This window comes from Microcebus murinus, chromosome 25 (genome assembly GCF_040939455.1).
Source record: "Microcebus murinus isolate Inina chromosome 25, M.murinus_Inina_mat1.0, whole genome shotgun sequence".
NCBI classification, from domain to species: Eukaryota; Metazoa; Chordata; class Mammalia; order Primates; family Cheirogaleidae; genus Microcebus; species Microcebus murinus.
Window position 1 is genome coordinate 22,661,458 of NC_134128.1, and position 13,915 is coordinate 22,675,372.

The following is a 13,915-nucleotide window of genomic DNA, read 5'->3' on the forward strand; positions in this document are numbered from 1 at the left end:
GGCTTATCTATCAGAGATCCAGTGAGCACTGGGTCAGAGCTGCACAGTGGAGCAGAAATGATCTCTCTGGGCTCAGTAGGAGACTGCTTGCTGAAGCTTTTCCCCTGTCCCCTGGTGTTTGTGGGGGGTGAGGGAGGCCCACGGTGCTGAGTAAAATGGCAGCCACAGCGTTCCTTCTTCCCCCTGGGGACACACAATACCTAAAGCGGAGCGTCCTGCTCCTCACTTCACCGAGGAGACTTCCTCCTCAAAGCCTCAGCTCGCAGCACGCACAGGGTGGCCCGGACCCGACAGGGGGAGCCGACCTTGTTGGTGGGGCTGCCCGCACCTTTCCGGTCACCTCTGGGCTAGCAGCTGTCACGACGGGGCAGATGAGAAGGGCTGCTCGTCTTCTTTCCCGCTCAGTGACAAAATGCATGGGTTGTGCAGATGCGCTGCGCAGCCACGCCCATCACTAGGTCTTATTTTTGGGGTAGGGCTTATATTGCCCAAATGCTTAGAAATCCTGCTAGGTTCATTGTGGTTATGATGAAGAAAGAAAAATAAAATAAAAAAAAAAGAAATCCTGCTAGGGCTTATTTTATGGGGAGGTCTTATTTTCGGAGAAACACGGTAAGGACGAGCTCAAAATGTATGGGGACCAGGCACAGTGGCTCACACCTATAATCCCAGCACTTTCAGATACCAAGGAGGGAGGATTGCTTGAGGCCAGGGGTTTGAGAACACCCTTGGCAACATAGCAAGGCCCTGTCTCTACAAAAAATTTTTAAAAATTAAAAATTGGCCGGGTGTAGTGGTGTGAGTTTATAATCCCAGCTACCCAGAAGGCTCAGGTGGGTGGATCACTTGAGCCCAGAAGTTCTAGGCTGCAGTGAGTTATGATCACATCACTGCACTCCAGCCTGAGTGACAGAGCAATTCCCTGTCGCTAAAATTAAAAAAGCAGTTGGGGTGTGTCAAAAGTACACAGCAGCCTTCCTGAAAGGGCTGTCAGCCAAGTTTGGAACAATTTGAGCATCAAATGAATCATGCCAGGAATAGATGATAACACGGGCAATAATAGTTTTAAAAATCCCTGAGTCCATAATGATACTATTACTACTACTAACAATAATAATGAAATTCAAACAAGTGAAGGGGAGGACAAGCAGGAGAGTGCTCCTGTACAAAAGAACGACAACTAATAAATGTTGAAGAATGATGGAAACAGCGAATTGCCCTTTCATAACCACCATTGTAATCAGTGTTTCAGTCAAGCATCATCAACAGATGCCAAAACTGTTGCATAAAGGATTATTCTGGGTATTTATCCAAAAGAATTGAAGGTCTCGAAAAGATATCTGCACATCCATGTTCATAGCAACATTATTCACAGCAGCCAAGAGGTAAAGCAAGATAAGGTAAAGATGCTGTCTTACATTCATAATCACAGCGTGACCACCACAATCAAGAAGTTAACTCCAGTACCATACAGACTCCAAATCAACTTCACCATTGGTCCCTGAAACATTCTGGCTCCCATCTGGGGTCACACCTTGCATTCATAGTCCTGTCTCTTTAATCAGGTTGTCTACCTTTAAGGACCTATTAATTAATAGGCCTTACTCGGCTTTTTGGAAAATAGACTCTCCAAATAATTTCATTTCTTGGCTAAGACTTAAATATAATTGGTAATAATAATGGAAACAAGAACTTAAAACCAAAAAAATGGATTTTAGGTTTTGATGACGTGTGGCAATCTGCTTGTATTAAAGCTATTTTATAAGCCATGCAAACATACGGGTTTGGGAACTGCTGGTTTTTTTGTTTTTTTTAACAAGCAGGTGGGGGAACTCCTCTTCCTTCTAGCTTTCTGGACCTCAGGTGTAGAAAGTTTCAGTAACTATAATTCTTGGTTCATCTCATGCTCTTGTACCTGAGCCGTGCATGAGCCTCTTTTGTGTTTATTTGTTTGTTTCAATAATATAACAGACAACTATGACTCCATCAGCCAACTGGCATCTGAATTCCTGACACTAAGTTACTGTACCCCCATGACCTGTTCCTGCCTCCCTCCAAAGAAAAGTAACCATTACCCTGAATCTTATAAAAAAATATATAGTTTTATTATATATGTATCCCTAACAAGCATATTGTTTCATTTCAGTTGTTTTAATTTTATTAAAAAGTATCTTACTGTACCTATTTTTTTGGAATTATTTTAGTCATCAACAATATTGAGAGTACACTCAAACAACATTTGAGTGTAGCCCATTTTGACTGCTGTATAAATATTTCCTGCTATGAATATACGAAGAATTATTTATTTTCCTGTCCAAGTGCGTTTGGGTTGCTTAAACGTTTTCCTATGAGACTGCCATAAACACATAAGCACAACTGTGTGAACATCAGTTCCTCTCTGTGACACTAGGAATGGTATTGCTGGTTTAGAGTATGTGGATTTCAACTTTACAAGATAATGCCAAACTGTCTCCAAGGCGATTGTACCCATCCACACTCCCACCAGCCATGTATAAGGGACTTTTGTGATCCACATTCCCTCTGACATTTAAAACTATGAGACTTCTTCATCTATGCCAGCCACATAGCGTTGAAATGTGTCCCTCACTGTGGTCTCGATCTGCATATTCCTGATCACTAAAGAGGTCAGATTTCTTTATTTCCTTTTGGTGCACACTGCCTGATTTTTAGCAGTTTTCACCAGTCATTCAGTTATCTCTAATCGAAGCTAGAGAAAAGAGCACAGCCGAAGAGAAACAAAGGACTGCTCGCATGCTAAAGAGCCGGTTCTCCCATAATGTGGATTAGGATTCACTGTTATGCCATGTATTACTTATTACTCATTCTGAAATGTATTCCTTAAAGTTTCACACAGTTAAGAAACCAATTTCCTATAGAGCAGTAGTGACAACATGACCTTTTGCTTCGTTCAAGTGACTTTAAATGAAAAGGCTTTTCTAGAATCCTAGAAAACATGATTTCACCTTGAAGTCGGTTCCGTGTAGTTCTCCCTGTACATCCAGGCCACGGGAAACAATGTAACAGTGGCAAAAGTGGTTCTTGGTAGAGTGCGGACTGACTTATTCTTATTGCAAAGGGATGGCGTTGGAGTTTAGATTGTTCGCCAGAGAAACAGGCCATGTGCAGGTTGAGATCCCTTTGCAGTGACTACGGCAGCCCGTTCGTTGGTAGTAAAATTCTGCTTTCAATTATCTATGAAGTCTGTTTGGTGAAACTGCTTTGAAAAACATCTTCTGTAATTTCAAGCCAGTAGCCCAGGGCCATAAAATTAACTTTCTTCTTCTTTCTTTTTATGTTCAAACATTAATGAGTTTTTTGTTTGTTTGTTTGTTGAGACAGAGTCTCACTCTGTTGCCCAGGCTAGAGTGAGTGCCGTGGCGTCAGCCTAGCTCACAGCAACCTCAAACTCCTGGGCTCAAGCGATCCTCCTGCCTCAGCCTCCCAGGTAGCTGGGACTATAGGCATGCGCCACCATGCCCGGCTAATTTTTTCTATATATTTTTAGTCATCCAGCTAATTTCTTTCTATTTTTAGTAGAGACGGGGTCTCGCTCTTGCTCAGGCTGGTCTCGAACTCTTGACCTCGAGTGATCCGCCCACCTCGGCCTCCCAGAGTGCTAGGATGACAGGCGTGAACCACCACGCCCAGCCTATGAATGAGATTTTTAAACCCATTTCTCTAAGATGCAGTCATCCAGCTGTCATCAAGGCTGGGGTGCAAGGGCTGGCTGGCGATGGGGGTGACCTGACTTTTGAGGTTGAAACCAGGGCAGTCTGGGCAAAACAGGAAGAGCTGGTCACCTGGCTGGAGGCTACCTTGGTCAGCAGGGGGCTGGGCTGGGTCTGTTCATTCAGGAAGCCTTCCTGGAATGGGGTTTTATCCTTCCCCTCACCACGGAGCCCCTCGCTCTTTGTGGAAACCGAGGAAAGGACAGAAATTTAGTTGGTCATCGGACCTGACTTACGTGGACGCACTGGGAACGGGGCAAAGCTCATAGCTGCTCCCCTCCAGCTTGGAGGGTGCCATGCCCCGTGGCCACGCGTCAGCCACTCGGAAACGTTAGGAGCTGCTGGGCGTCGGCCCTGATCCGGAAAGCCCGCTGCTTCTTAACAGAGGTCTGTCTAGGGGTTGACCCAGAGCACAGCGGACCTTTCTGGAAGGCTGCCTACTGAGTCCCCCATCCTTTTGGACCACGGGCAGACACAAAACTGCTCAGGGAGGTCACCCTTGACCTCGTGGGCTGCTCAAGGCGTCCACGAAAGAAGAGCCCTGGAGGAATCAGCTGCTGCTCTTGCAGCCCCGGCTCCGCCTGGCCCCCTGCGGCCCACCTGGCTGTTCCCTGCGGCTGGCGGCACCCACGGCTCAGACAGAAGGCAGCTGTGGGAGGCATCGGTGATTCACTCTTGCTGCCCCACATGGGCAGATCCCGCCTTCTCCGTCTCCTAAATATATTCAGATCCAGCCTCCTCCAACGTCCCCCAATCTCAGGCTCTGTCACCGCCCACCTGCAAGACACCCAGAGACTCCCGCCCGGCCTGCCTGCTTCACCTGGCACATCCAGTCTACTCTCGGGAGAGCAGCTGCCTCCCCAGTTCATTTGGGCCACACCTCCACTAAAACCCTCCAGGGGCCACAACCGTGGGGACCCACACCGCCCTTGCCTAGCCTACGCTGACACCCGCCACCCCTCGGGCTCCCAGGCTCCCTGCTGCAGCTTTGCAGGGCCTCAGGGGTTTCCCCAGTGCCTGGCCCCAAACACAGGGACTTCGCCTTGCGCTTCCTGAGCTGTCAGCGCCACCCACTCCCTCCCTCCTGTGGATCTCTGCCCTAATGTCCCCTGGCAGGGACCTCCCTGTCTGCAGCAGCAATCCTCCCCACCCCTGGCACCCTCCTCCCTACCCCCCCTCCACCCCCCGCCAGCACTCTGCCTGTCACTTGCTCAGCTGCTAGCCCTCCGCCTTCCCTGCAGAACGCAGTCTCCACGCCTGGGCCACTGGGCATTCGGTGAGTATTTGCAGAGGACTGCAAGGCTTGTGGAAGTGACTCCAGTGACATCACAGACCAGGGTCGGCTCCAATTATGTCTCCTGCTTTTCTGCTAAATTTCCTCAGCTACCACATCCATAGCCTCTCTTTATCAGTTCCTTTTGTGAATGTCCCAGAGAAATCTAGCCCTTTGCGGGTGGCTGGCTGGTTAGGGTGGTGCCTCTTGGCCTCTTACCCAGGCTCTTCTTCCCCCATGCCTGGCTCACAAAGCCCCAAGCAGGGCCAGGGCCCTGCAGCAGTGTTCAAGAGGCCCCTCTTCGTCTCTTGGGACCTGAGTCTCACCCAGGGCCCACCCGCGGGGCAGCCTGGGCGGCGAGGTGTCTGGCCCCAGCCTCTGCAGTACGAGCCGTGCCCGGAACAGCAGGTTAAAAAATGTGGGTTGCCACCCATTAGTGGCCTTGAAATCCATCTGCTGGAACAGGACCAGAATCTTTCTTCAATGAAATGGAACAGACTAGAAAACATCAGCGGTGCGCCCTATCGCCTAAGGATAAGTATTGTTTCATGACACTTTTTGCCTGGGCATCAAGCCAGAGTATTAAATAGAGTCCCGGGGCGTCAGTTAATCCGATGTGCGGCCGGGAACAAGAGCCGCGGGGGTCTGGTTCCGTCCTTCCGAGAACGATGCTTCTCTGCCGATGCTGTGAGCCAGCATCTGCTCGGGCGGGCCCCTCCCTAGTCCCACGGTAGCAAATGGGTCTCGCTCACGCCGGGGCCACTCCTTCCTCCCACTTCCCCCCCCACCTCCTGCTCGTCAGCCACTGACCCATTAAACCTCCCTCCACTCCTGTGACCTCCACTCCTGAGCCTCTGCGAGGACTTCCAGAATCTGATCACCAGGGCTCAGTGCCCCGAGCAGACGGTCAAAACGCCAGTCCAGGTCCACTCTAAGAAATTAGAGCACAGGTGTCACCTCACGAGCACAGGTGGCACATGAAGGGACAGGTGCCAATGCAAGGGGCCACTCCCTCTAGAAAATGTGCTTAGCGTCCATGTGGCCGAGGACAGGGGCACGAGGAGGCTCTTTCTGACAATCGAGTGTTGAAACCCCGGCCGGGGGAGCGCGTTTGCCGAACTGCAACGTCAGAGTGCCTTCCGGCGTGCACTCGGGAGGCTGCTCCAGGAAGTGGCAGCAAAACCAAACCCCTCTGCTCTTCAGGTGACCCTTGGCTGCCCCAGCCAGGACCTCAGATGTCCCCAGAGCCGGGCCCCTCTGCTCAGAGCCTGGCCACCAGGAGCCGCACACGCTGTGTGTGGGCTGCAGGGAGGGGGATGGTGTCCACAGATAGAGGCTGTCCTCTTCCGTCCCCTCTCCCTGTCCTGTGCCCAGCAGGAAATCCTGGATCTGCTCCCCTGCAGGTCCTGAGAAGATAAGCAAGCATTGTGTTCTTGTTATCGTTTTCTGCATTTTGCAAGTTGCCTCCAATCAAACCTACAAAGAAAACACTGGGTCTTTTAACTTTTGCAACAAATTAACTAGATTGCTTCCTCCCGCCTTCCTGGAGGCGCACAGTCATTCTGTCCTGAGGTACCGCAGGATGTGCCACTAGACAACCTGAAGGATTCCTTGCCTGGGAGCCACCTGAAGGAGCCGCAGACTGGTGACAAGGGTGGTCGACAGCAGAGACAGGGGGTGCCGGGCTATCGTCCCAGCAGGACAGAAGGTACGATGTGCCACCAGGGGCTTGGATCCCAGCACGGACTCCGCCCTTTGGACATAAACTCCAGTGCGTGAATGAAAGCCAAAGGAGCACACTGGCTGCGGAATCCAGGGCTGTGGCCTCTGCATTTGCCACTTGCCTGAAAGCCTGGAGATTCGGGAGGCCCCAGGCTGGGGTGCTCAGGACAAAGTCTTCGGAGGACAAAGGTGCAGGTGGAATCCCTTTTTGCTGCCTGCAGCCAACCGAGCCAGGGAGTTCGGGCAGTGTCTGTGACGAGCATCCTGAGCGATTGGGAAGCACCATTCTCAGAATTAGAGCTGGAGGGAACCTTCTTTGACAGATGGGTAAACTGAGGCCAAGCGCTCTTCAGTGGCCACCTTGAGATTGCCCAGCTGGTGCCTGGAGCAGGGGGACCTGTCAGGAACCTGATTCTTGCCCGACACCACGGCATCCTCGTACAGGTTCCCAACTCTCCCCAACGCTTCCTCCAACCACGCCTGTGCTTGAGTGGCTTCCAGAACTCTCTGCAGACTGTCTTCAAGCCCAACCACAGTGTTTCAGAATGTGGATGGTGTCCACTCGAGGTCTCCTGGAAGCCGAGGTGCTGGGGGCTGGGGGAAGGGGCAGGTGGTATAAGAAGCCCCGAGGCTGGCCGGGCACAGTGGCTCACGCCTGTAATCCTAGCTCTCTGGGAGCCTGAGGCGAGCGGATTGCTCGAGGTCAGGAGTTCGAAACCAGCCTGAGCAAGAGCAAGACCCCGTCTCTACTATAAATAGAAAGAAATGAATTGGCCAACTAATACATATATAGAAAAAATTAGCCGGGCATGGTGGCGCATGCCTATAGTCCCAGCTACTCGGGAGGCTGAGGCAGGAGGATCGCTTGAGCCCAGGAGTTTGAGGTTGCTGTGAGCGAGGCTGACGCCACGGCACTCACTCTAGCCTGGGCAACAGAGTGAGACTCTGTCTCAAAAAAAAAAAAAAAAGGAAGAAGAAGCCCCGAGGCTCTGGCATTACCCAGACCGCACCCCCAGGCAGAACATGGGGTGGGGGGGCAGGTCCTCCCTGCGGTGCCCCTCCCCCGCCCTTCCCAGGCTTCCCCAGTGACTTTGCAACTCCTTTCCCCCTGTTCATTGTATCCATGTTCATCTGCAGACAAACATCCGGAAGGATGGGCAGACCTCGGGCAGCAGGAAGGCCTCTGTGTCCGTGCTGGATGCTGCCACCAAGCCGAAGGTACAGCCCCCGTCCTGGGAAAATCCAGTGGCCTGGAAGGTGAAAGGACCCAATTGCAGGTCGCCGCAGTGGGCAGGGGAATGTGCGGCGTGCTCGGGAACTTGAAAGATCTCCAGTTCCTGAGGACTGAGGAGCAGCTGGTGTTTTTCGCTCTGTTCAAGAAGAAACCAACTGAAGGAGCCCCCGAGGGCTGAACGGACCGTCCGCAAGCAGACTGTGCTCGAGCTGGCCGCGCCAGGTGGTGTTGTCCTTGAGCATCTGACATTTGGTATTTCCAAAAAAAAAAAAATTAAGTACCAAAATGCTGACCATAGTAAAAATCAGAAATGTGTTCATCTTCCTTACATGTATGGCATGGTATTATCTTTTGGTTTTTTTAAAATTATAGATGGGGGGATGACAGTCACCCTTCAATGTTTAGGGTTTACAATGATCTTCTTTTCTTCAAAATATTAAGCCAGTGCTTTTGCTACATGGATTCATCGTATAATGCCGAAGTCAAGGCTTTTAGTGTGCCTGCCACCAGGACAGCGTTCCCTGTATTAATATAATGATCTTATTTTAGCCCTGCAACTAACTACCCATGCCAGAAGAAAATGTGAACGTGAGAAGGGCCTTAAAGAGCGATCAGAAGCTTGCATGCATGCGTGTGCACACCTGTGCGTGTGCGTGAGTGTGTGCGAGTGCAGCCGGAGGCGTGGAAGGCCCTTGGGAAGGTGGATTGGGTCTGAGGAGGGAAGCCACAGGTGAAATTGCACACACAGAGGGGGTCCTAGGTGGCCACCGTCGGACACTGAGGAACACCCCTGACCACGGCGGAAAACGCACTTGCAGAAGCCACGGGAGGGGCGCAGAAGGGCGCAGCTCCGTGATAAAAGGCCTGGAAAGGCGTTTTCAGCAGAGAGGTTGAGTGACAAACTGCAGAGGGAAAGTCTTGGGACCAGAAGGCCCCTGGTCTGACATGGGGCTGGCCCAGTCTGGTGGGCAGGTGCCCTCCCAAAGCAGACGTCCGTCCCCTGGGTCCCCTCTCCCGAGAGAGCATGCCACAGTGGAGGTCAGAGGCAGGCTCCCAAGTGGCCAGGGAGCGCAGTTTCTGTCCTGTCCTGTCCTGTCCTGGGTGGTCCTGTGGGAAAGGCAGACCGCAGAGGTCTGAGCCCCGGCTCTTGTCTAGCTCACGATTCGCTGAGACACAGAACCTCTCTCAGCCTCACTTCCTTTATCTCGAAAATGGAAACAGCAATACCGGGCACTTCAGAGGACTGTCGTGAGGATAAACGGATGCACGGGAAGCACTTTGCACAGTTCCCAGAGCTGAGAAGGTGCCCAGTAAACATTCATTTCACATTGTTGTCATTAATACTAGAACTTTCAGCTGCTGTTCCCTTGCCCCTTCTGAAAGTGGGGACGTGTAAGAATACTCGGAACGCCGTTGTCTGGAGACATTTTCTAGGATTCCAGACCCGAAAGGGACCTCGAGAAGACAGTCAAGACCCCGGTCTCGCAGCAGGGCCGCACCTGGTCACCTGGGAGACGTTCCGGTTTCTTACACACCCGGACCTTCAGGAAGTGGCATCCACAGAAAGGGCGGACGGATGGTACCTTCCTCTTCATGCAGATGAAAAGACAGACAGACAAGCCCAAAGCTTCACGTGGTTGGCAGCTTGCAAAGGTCTCGTCCTGTGCGGTCTAATAATGCCCTAAAATGCACTGTCACAGAGCAGCACCTTCATATGCAAAAAGTACTCGAAGCAGCCCAGGTATTTGATGCCTTGGTGCAGGGGGCCGCCCCCTGAGTGCCGGGACAAGCGAACAGATGTCTGTGCCTTCTAGGAGTTTGCCAAGCAGAGACCACAGGGCAAAAGCGGGCAGGAGGTGCTAATGATGGGGAGGACCCTGAGAGCCTCCAGTCACCCCAGAGAGAGGTGAGGTGGCCACTTACACAGGAAATGATGGTGACCCCCAGGACAGCGGCAGTGGGTCCCAACGGCCCCGGCTGACGAGGGGGACAGAACCCATCACCCTGCTCTCTGGCGTCACCTTCCCCCAGGTGTCCCCACGCCCTGCACAGCCAGGCGCCCACATGGGCACGTTGGCACCGGCTGTTTAGAGGGAAGAGGCCAGGACGTCCTCCCGCGGCGCTCTCGCCCTGACAGTTCGCGGGTTGAGGGAGAAGGAAGAGGCGGCGAGGTGGGTGGAGGGCGCGGAGGGCTCAGGGCGCAGCGGGGACGGGGCGGCCACCCGCTTCCTCTCTCAGGCCCGCAAGTCCCTGTGCCCAGGCGCCAGCCCCTCCCAAGCCAAACACAAAGTGCAGGAGTCGCTGGCTCTGGTGCGAACGTAAAATCGCGTCCCCACCCTCTGCGGCTGCGGCTTCTGTCCGGGGCTCTGCGCTGAGGGTGGCCCCGGCTGCCCGCCCGCCTGGGAAACGCGGCCTCCCCGGGCACCTGGGCCTCCCCGGGCACCTGGGCCTCCCCGGGCACCTGGGCCCCGCGCAGGGCAGCGGAGAGGCCGGGGCGCCCGGGGCTGGAGTCGCGCGCGGGGCAGCGCCTGCGGGGGACAGGTGCCCTCCGCGCCTCGCTCCGCTTTTCTGGGCGCGGGCTCCGGCCCCCGCACGGCCGCCTTCGCTACCCGCGAGCTCGGTCCCCGAGCGAGGAACTCAGGCCGGTGGTCGAACGACCTCCCGGGGCTGGCGCAACAGCGGCCTCCTGCGCCACGCCGGCCGGCCACGGGACGGCGGCCACCTGGCGCCTCTGGTTCCCGCCCCTGCTCGGGACGGGCCGGCTGCGGGATGCGAGGATTCGCCGAAAGTGCCGCGACTCGTGCCCGCCGCTGCCCGGCTCCGGCACGCGCGGTGGCCGTGGAGTCGCCAGAGGGGCCGGCGCGGGGCCGGAGGGCAGTGCAGGCCGAGGGGACCGGCGGCGGCGCGGGCGGGCTTTCCGCGCAAAGCAGGGGACGGAGCCGCCGGTGCGCGCAGGTGGCCGCGCGGGGCCCCGGGACGCGCGGGCGGGCGCGGGTCGCGACGGGCGAGCGTACCTTTCCTGAAGGGCATCTTGCCGGGGGCAGCCCCGCGGGGCCGGCCCGACACTCCCAGGCAGGGCGACGTGCAGGCGGCAGCCCCGCGGCTCGGGGCGCCTGCGGGTGGCGCGGCGGGCGAGGGAGGAGAAAGGGACTTATTTGGTCAGAGGCTGGCGCGTCACGGCGAGGAGGAGGACCCGCGGCGAGGCAGGAAGCGCGGCCCGGCGCAGAGCGCCCGGCGCCCTGGGGCTGCAGGGGAAGCCGGGGTGCGGCCCCCCGTCCCGCCCGTCCCGCCTGTCCTGGGGCCGTGGCGCACGGACCCCCCAGTCCCCAGCGCCTCCCGCCTGTGCAGACGGTGCGTGGGGCGCGGGGAAGACAACTCCTTCATCTGCTCCTTCGGGCTGCTGGGGCCACCACCCGGGGAAAGGACGGGGGGGAGGGGGCGAAATTCCATCCCATTTTCGCCTTTATGTCCTCGGCGCGCTCCCACGGCTAGTGGACGCGAATTGAAATTAAATGAGGGCTGGAGGAGCAACCCGCAAAGACCCGTCTCTAACCGCACTCCCACCTGCGGCACCTGCCGCCGGGCACTGTCCCCGCTGACAAACTCTGCATTTGTTCACGAGAACCAGGCGGGCAGATATTTTTCTCTCTTTTGGTCACTGCTGTTTCCCCAGAGCCCAGAACAGTCCCTCTCACACCGGCCCCCCCAAGAAAAACATCAAGGGGAATAACAGTGTGACATAAGAAACTGAGAATAGGAAGGAGGCGGGGGTGTCACCCTCGTCATTACTTTGCCCAGGCCAAGGCCAACACCTGAGAAGATCCCTTGCATCTGGCAGCCCCGGGCGTCTCAAACGCAGATGCTCTTTGGGGTCTGTGAACAGCTAATTCCTGTGAAAACTGCTATCCACATTGCACTTTGGAGACGATGATGTTAGGAACCCTCCGGGAATGCAAACAGCAATTGGCAGCACATTTTTTTTTTTTTGAGACAATTGTTTTGCTCTGTTACCAGGGCTAGAGTGCCCTGGCGTCAGCCCAGCTCACAGCAACCTCAAACTCCTGGCCTCAAGCGATCCTCCTGCCTCAGCCTCCTGAGTAGCTGGGACTACAGGCACGCGCCACCATGCCTGGATGATTTTTTTTTCTGTACAGATTTTTAGTTGTCTGGCTAATTCCTTTCTATTTTTTTTAAGTAGAGATGGGGGTCTCGCTCTTGCTCAGGCTGGTCTCAAACTCCTGACCTCGAGGCATCCTCCTGCCTCGGCCTCCCAGAGTGCTGGGATTATACAGGCGGGAGCCACAGCACTTTCTAAGTGGTGGGAAAAAGGCGTCCAGGTGAGCTGAAAAGTTGCAGCCGGCGGGTATAGGGATTCTCACTTCTCGTCTTAATCAGAACCCGTTTCTCAGCCTGCTGTCCTTTCTGAGTAAGAGTCCAAACTGCCTCCCCTTGTTGAAGGGAGAGGACGTGGGGGAGGGGGAAGTGGCTCTGGAGTCAGGTCAGGCGTCCTGAGGGCTGGCTTGGGAACAGGTGCTGGTGGAGCCATCAGAACAGCCCCTCCACCCCCAACCCCCGCCAGCCTCAGGGGCCCCAAGGCCTCAGAGGAGCAGGAAGCGGGGACCGAGTGGGGGTGGGGCGCAGTGTGTGTGTGACCCAGTTTCCACCTTGCGTGAGTGTCAGCGCCCTCCGCCCTTCCCCTGCCGTAACTGTAATGTCAGCCGGCCTTCGATTTGGCTCCCTGGACTTCGTTGCTGCAGGAAGCAAATGTTATCTAAAGCCAGCTGGCCCAGATAAAGAGGGCATCAAGGTTGCCCCATGCCAGGTGTGCCGCCGGCACACGTGTGCTCGGAGGTGGAAGGGTCCCAGTCCCTCTGGTTGGCACCTTTGCTCCCGTGGACTTGTGCGTTCGCAAGGGTACATTGCTGCATGTTGGGTCTCTGGTCCTGGCTTCTGGCCCAGAGCTTCTAAAACCCTTGGAATGTCCAGGGTGATAGGAGTGTCATTTGAATGCCAAGGGGAGGACTGGGGCTGGCTGGGGGCCCTAGACAGCGTCAGGGTGGGGGCTGGGGGCCAGGAAAACCAAGGCAGGACTAGAGGGCGGGACCTAGAGCTCAACCCCTGACCTCGGGGGAGGGGAGAGGGGCTGCAGGTTGAGTTAGTCGCCAGTGGCAAATGCTCCATCAGCCGTGCCTGTGTACTGAAGCCTCCAGAAAACCCCCACATGACAGGGCTCAGAGAGCTTCCAGGCTGCTGAACGCCTGGAGGTGCGGGGAGGGTGGTGCTGCTCCTTGAGCCCCAGCCCCCGCCTGTGCTACGCGTCTCTGCAGCTGGCCGCCCTGAGCTTTACCAGGGCAAACTTTGCCAGTGAGCAAAGTTCTGTGAGCTGCTCTAGCGAATGAGTGAATGTGAAACTGGGGGCCCGGGGTTAGGGGAGTGTAGGAACCCTGGACTCTGCAGCCAAGTGTGGGTACGCCCGGGCGCCCAACGCTTCCGACTAGCACCCGAATCCAGGGCAGTCTGGGGGGCACTGAGCTCTGGAACCCGGTAATCAGTGTCAGAATTGAATTGAATTGAATTGTAGGCCACCCCGCGGGTGTGTGCGGAGTTGGAGAACTGGCTGTTAGTGTGGGAAAGCCCCACGCGCCTGGTATCAGAAGCGCTGCAAGTGAAAGCAGGTCAGACTGATGTCTTCTAATCTCTCTGCTTTGAATCTTCAAATCCTGTGTAGGGGGGGGGAAAAAAGAACTTTGGAACTCGTTACTGTCTTGTTTCCTTTCCTTGTTCAGATAACAGCCCCGTCAGTTTCGCTGTTGTTTAATAATCCCTGGGAACATTTGGATTTGCCGAGCCACCGGAGGCTGAAGGAGGGACACGCCACAGCCGTGCTGGTTGGGAGAAATGGGCAGGGTCCCTCTGGTTTTCAGACCCGGAGGAAAG

At 55.3% G+C, this 13,915-nt stretch overlaps 1 protein-coding gene across 1 annotated transcript in view; it reads right to left on the reverse strand.

Moving 5' to 3' along the window:
- Window positions 1-11,089, reverse strand: part of PFKFB3 (6-phosphofructo-2-kinase/fructose-2,6-biphosphatase 3) — a 72,925-nt gene extending 61,836 nt beyond the window's left edge. The window contains exon 1 of the mRNA XM_012741241.3: window positions 10,993-11,089. Coding sequence (XP_012596695.1) covers window positions 10,993-11,008 — 16 coding nt within the window. The 5' untranslated portion in view covers window positions 11,009-11,089. The remainder of the gene's footprint in view (window positions 1-10,992) is intronic.
- Window positions 11,090-13,915: the final 2,826 nt, after the last annotated feature.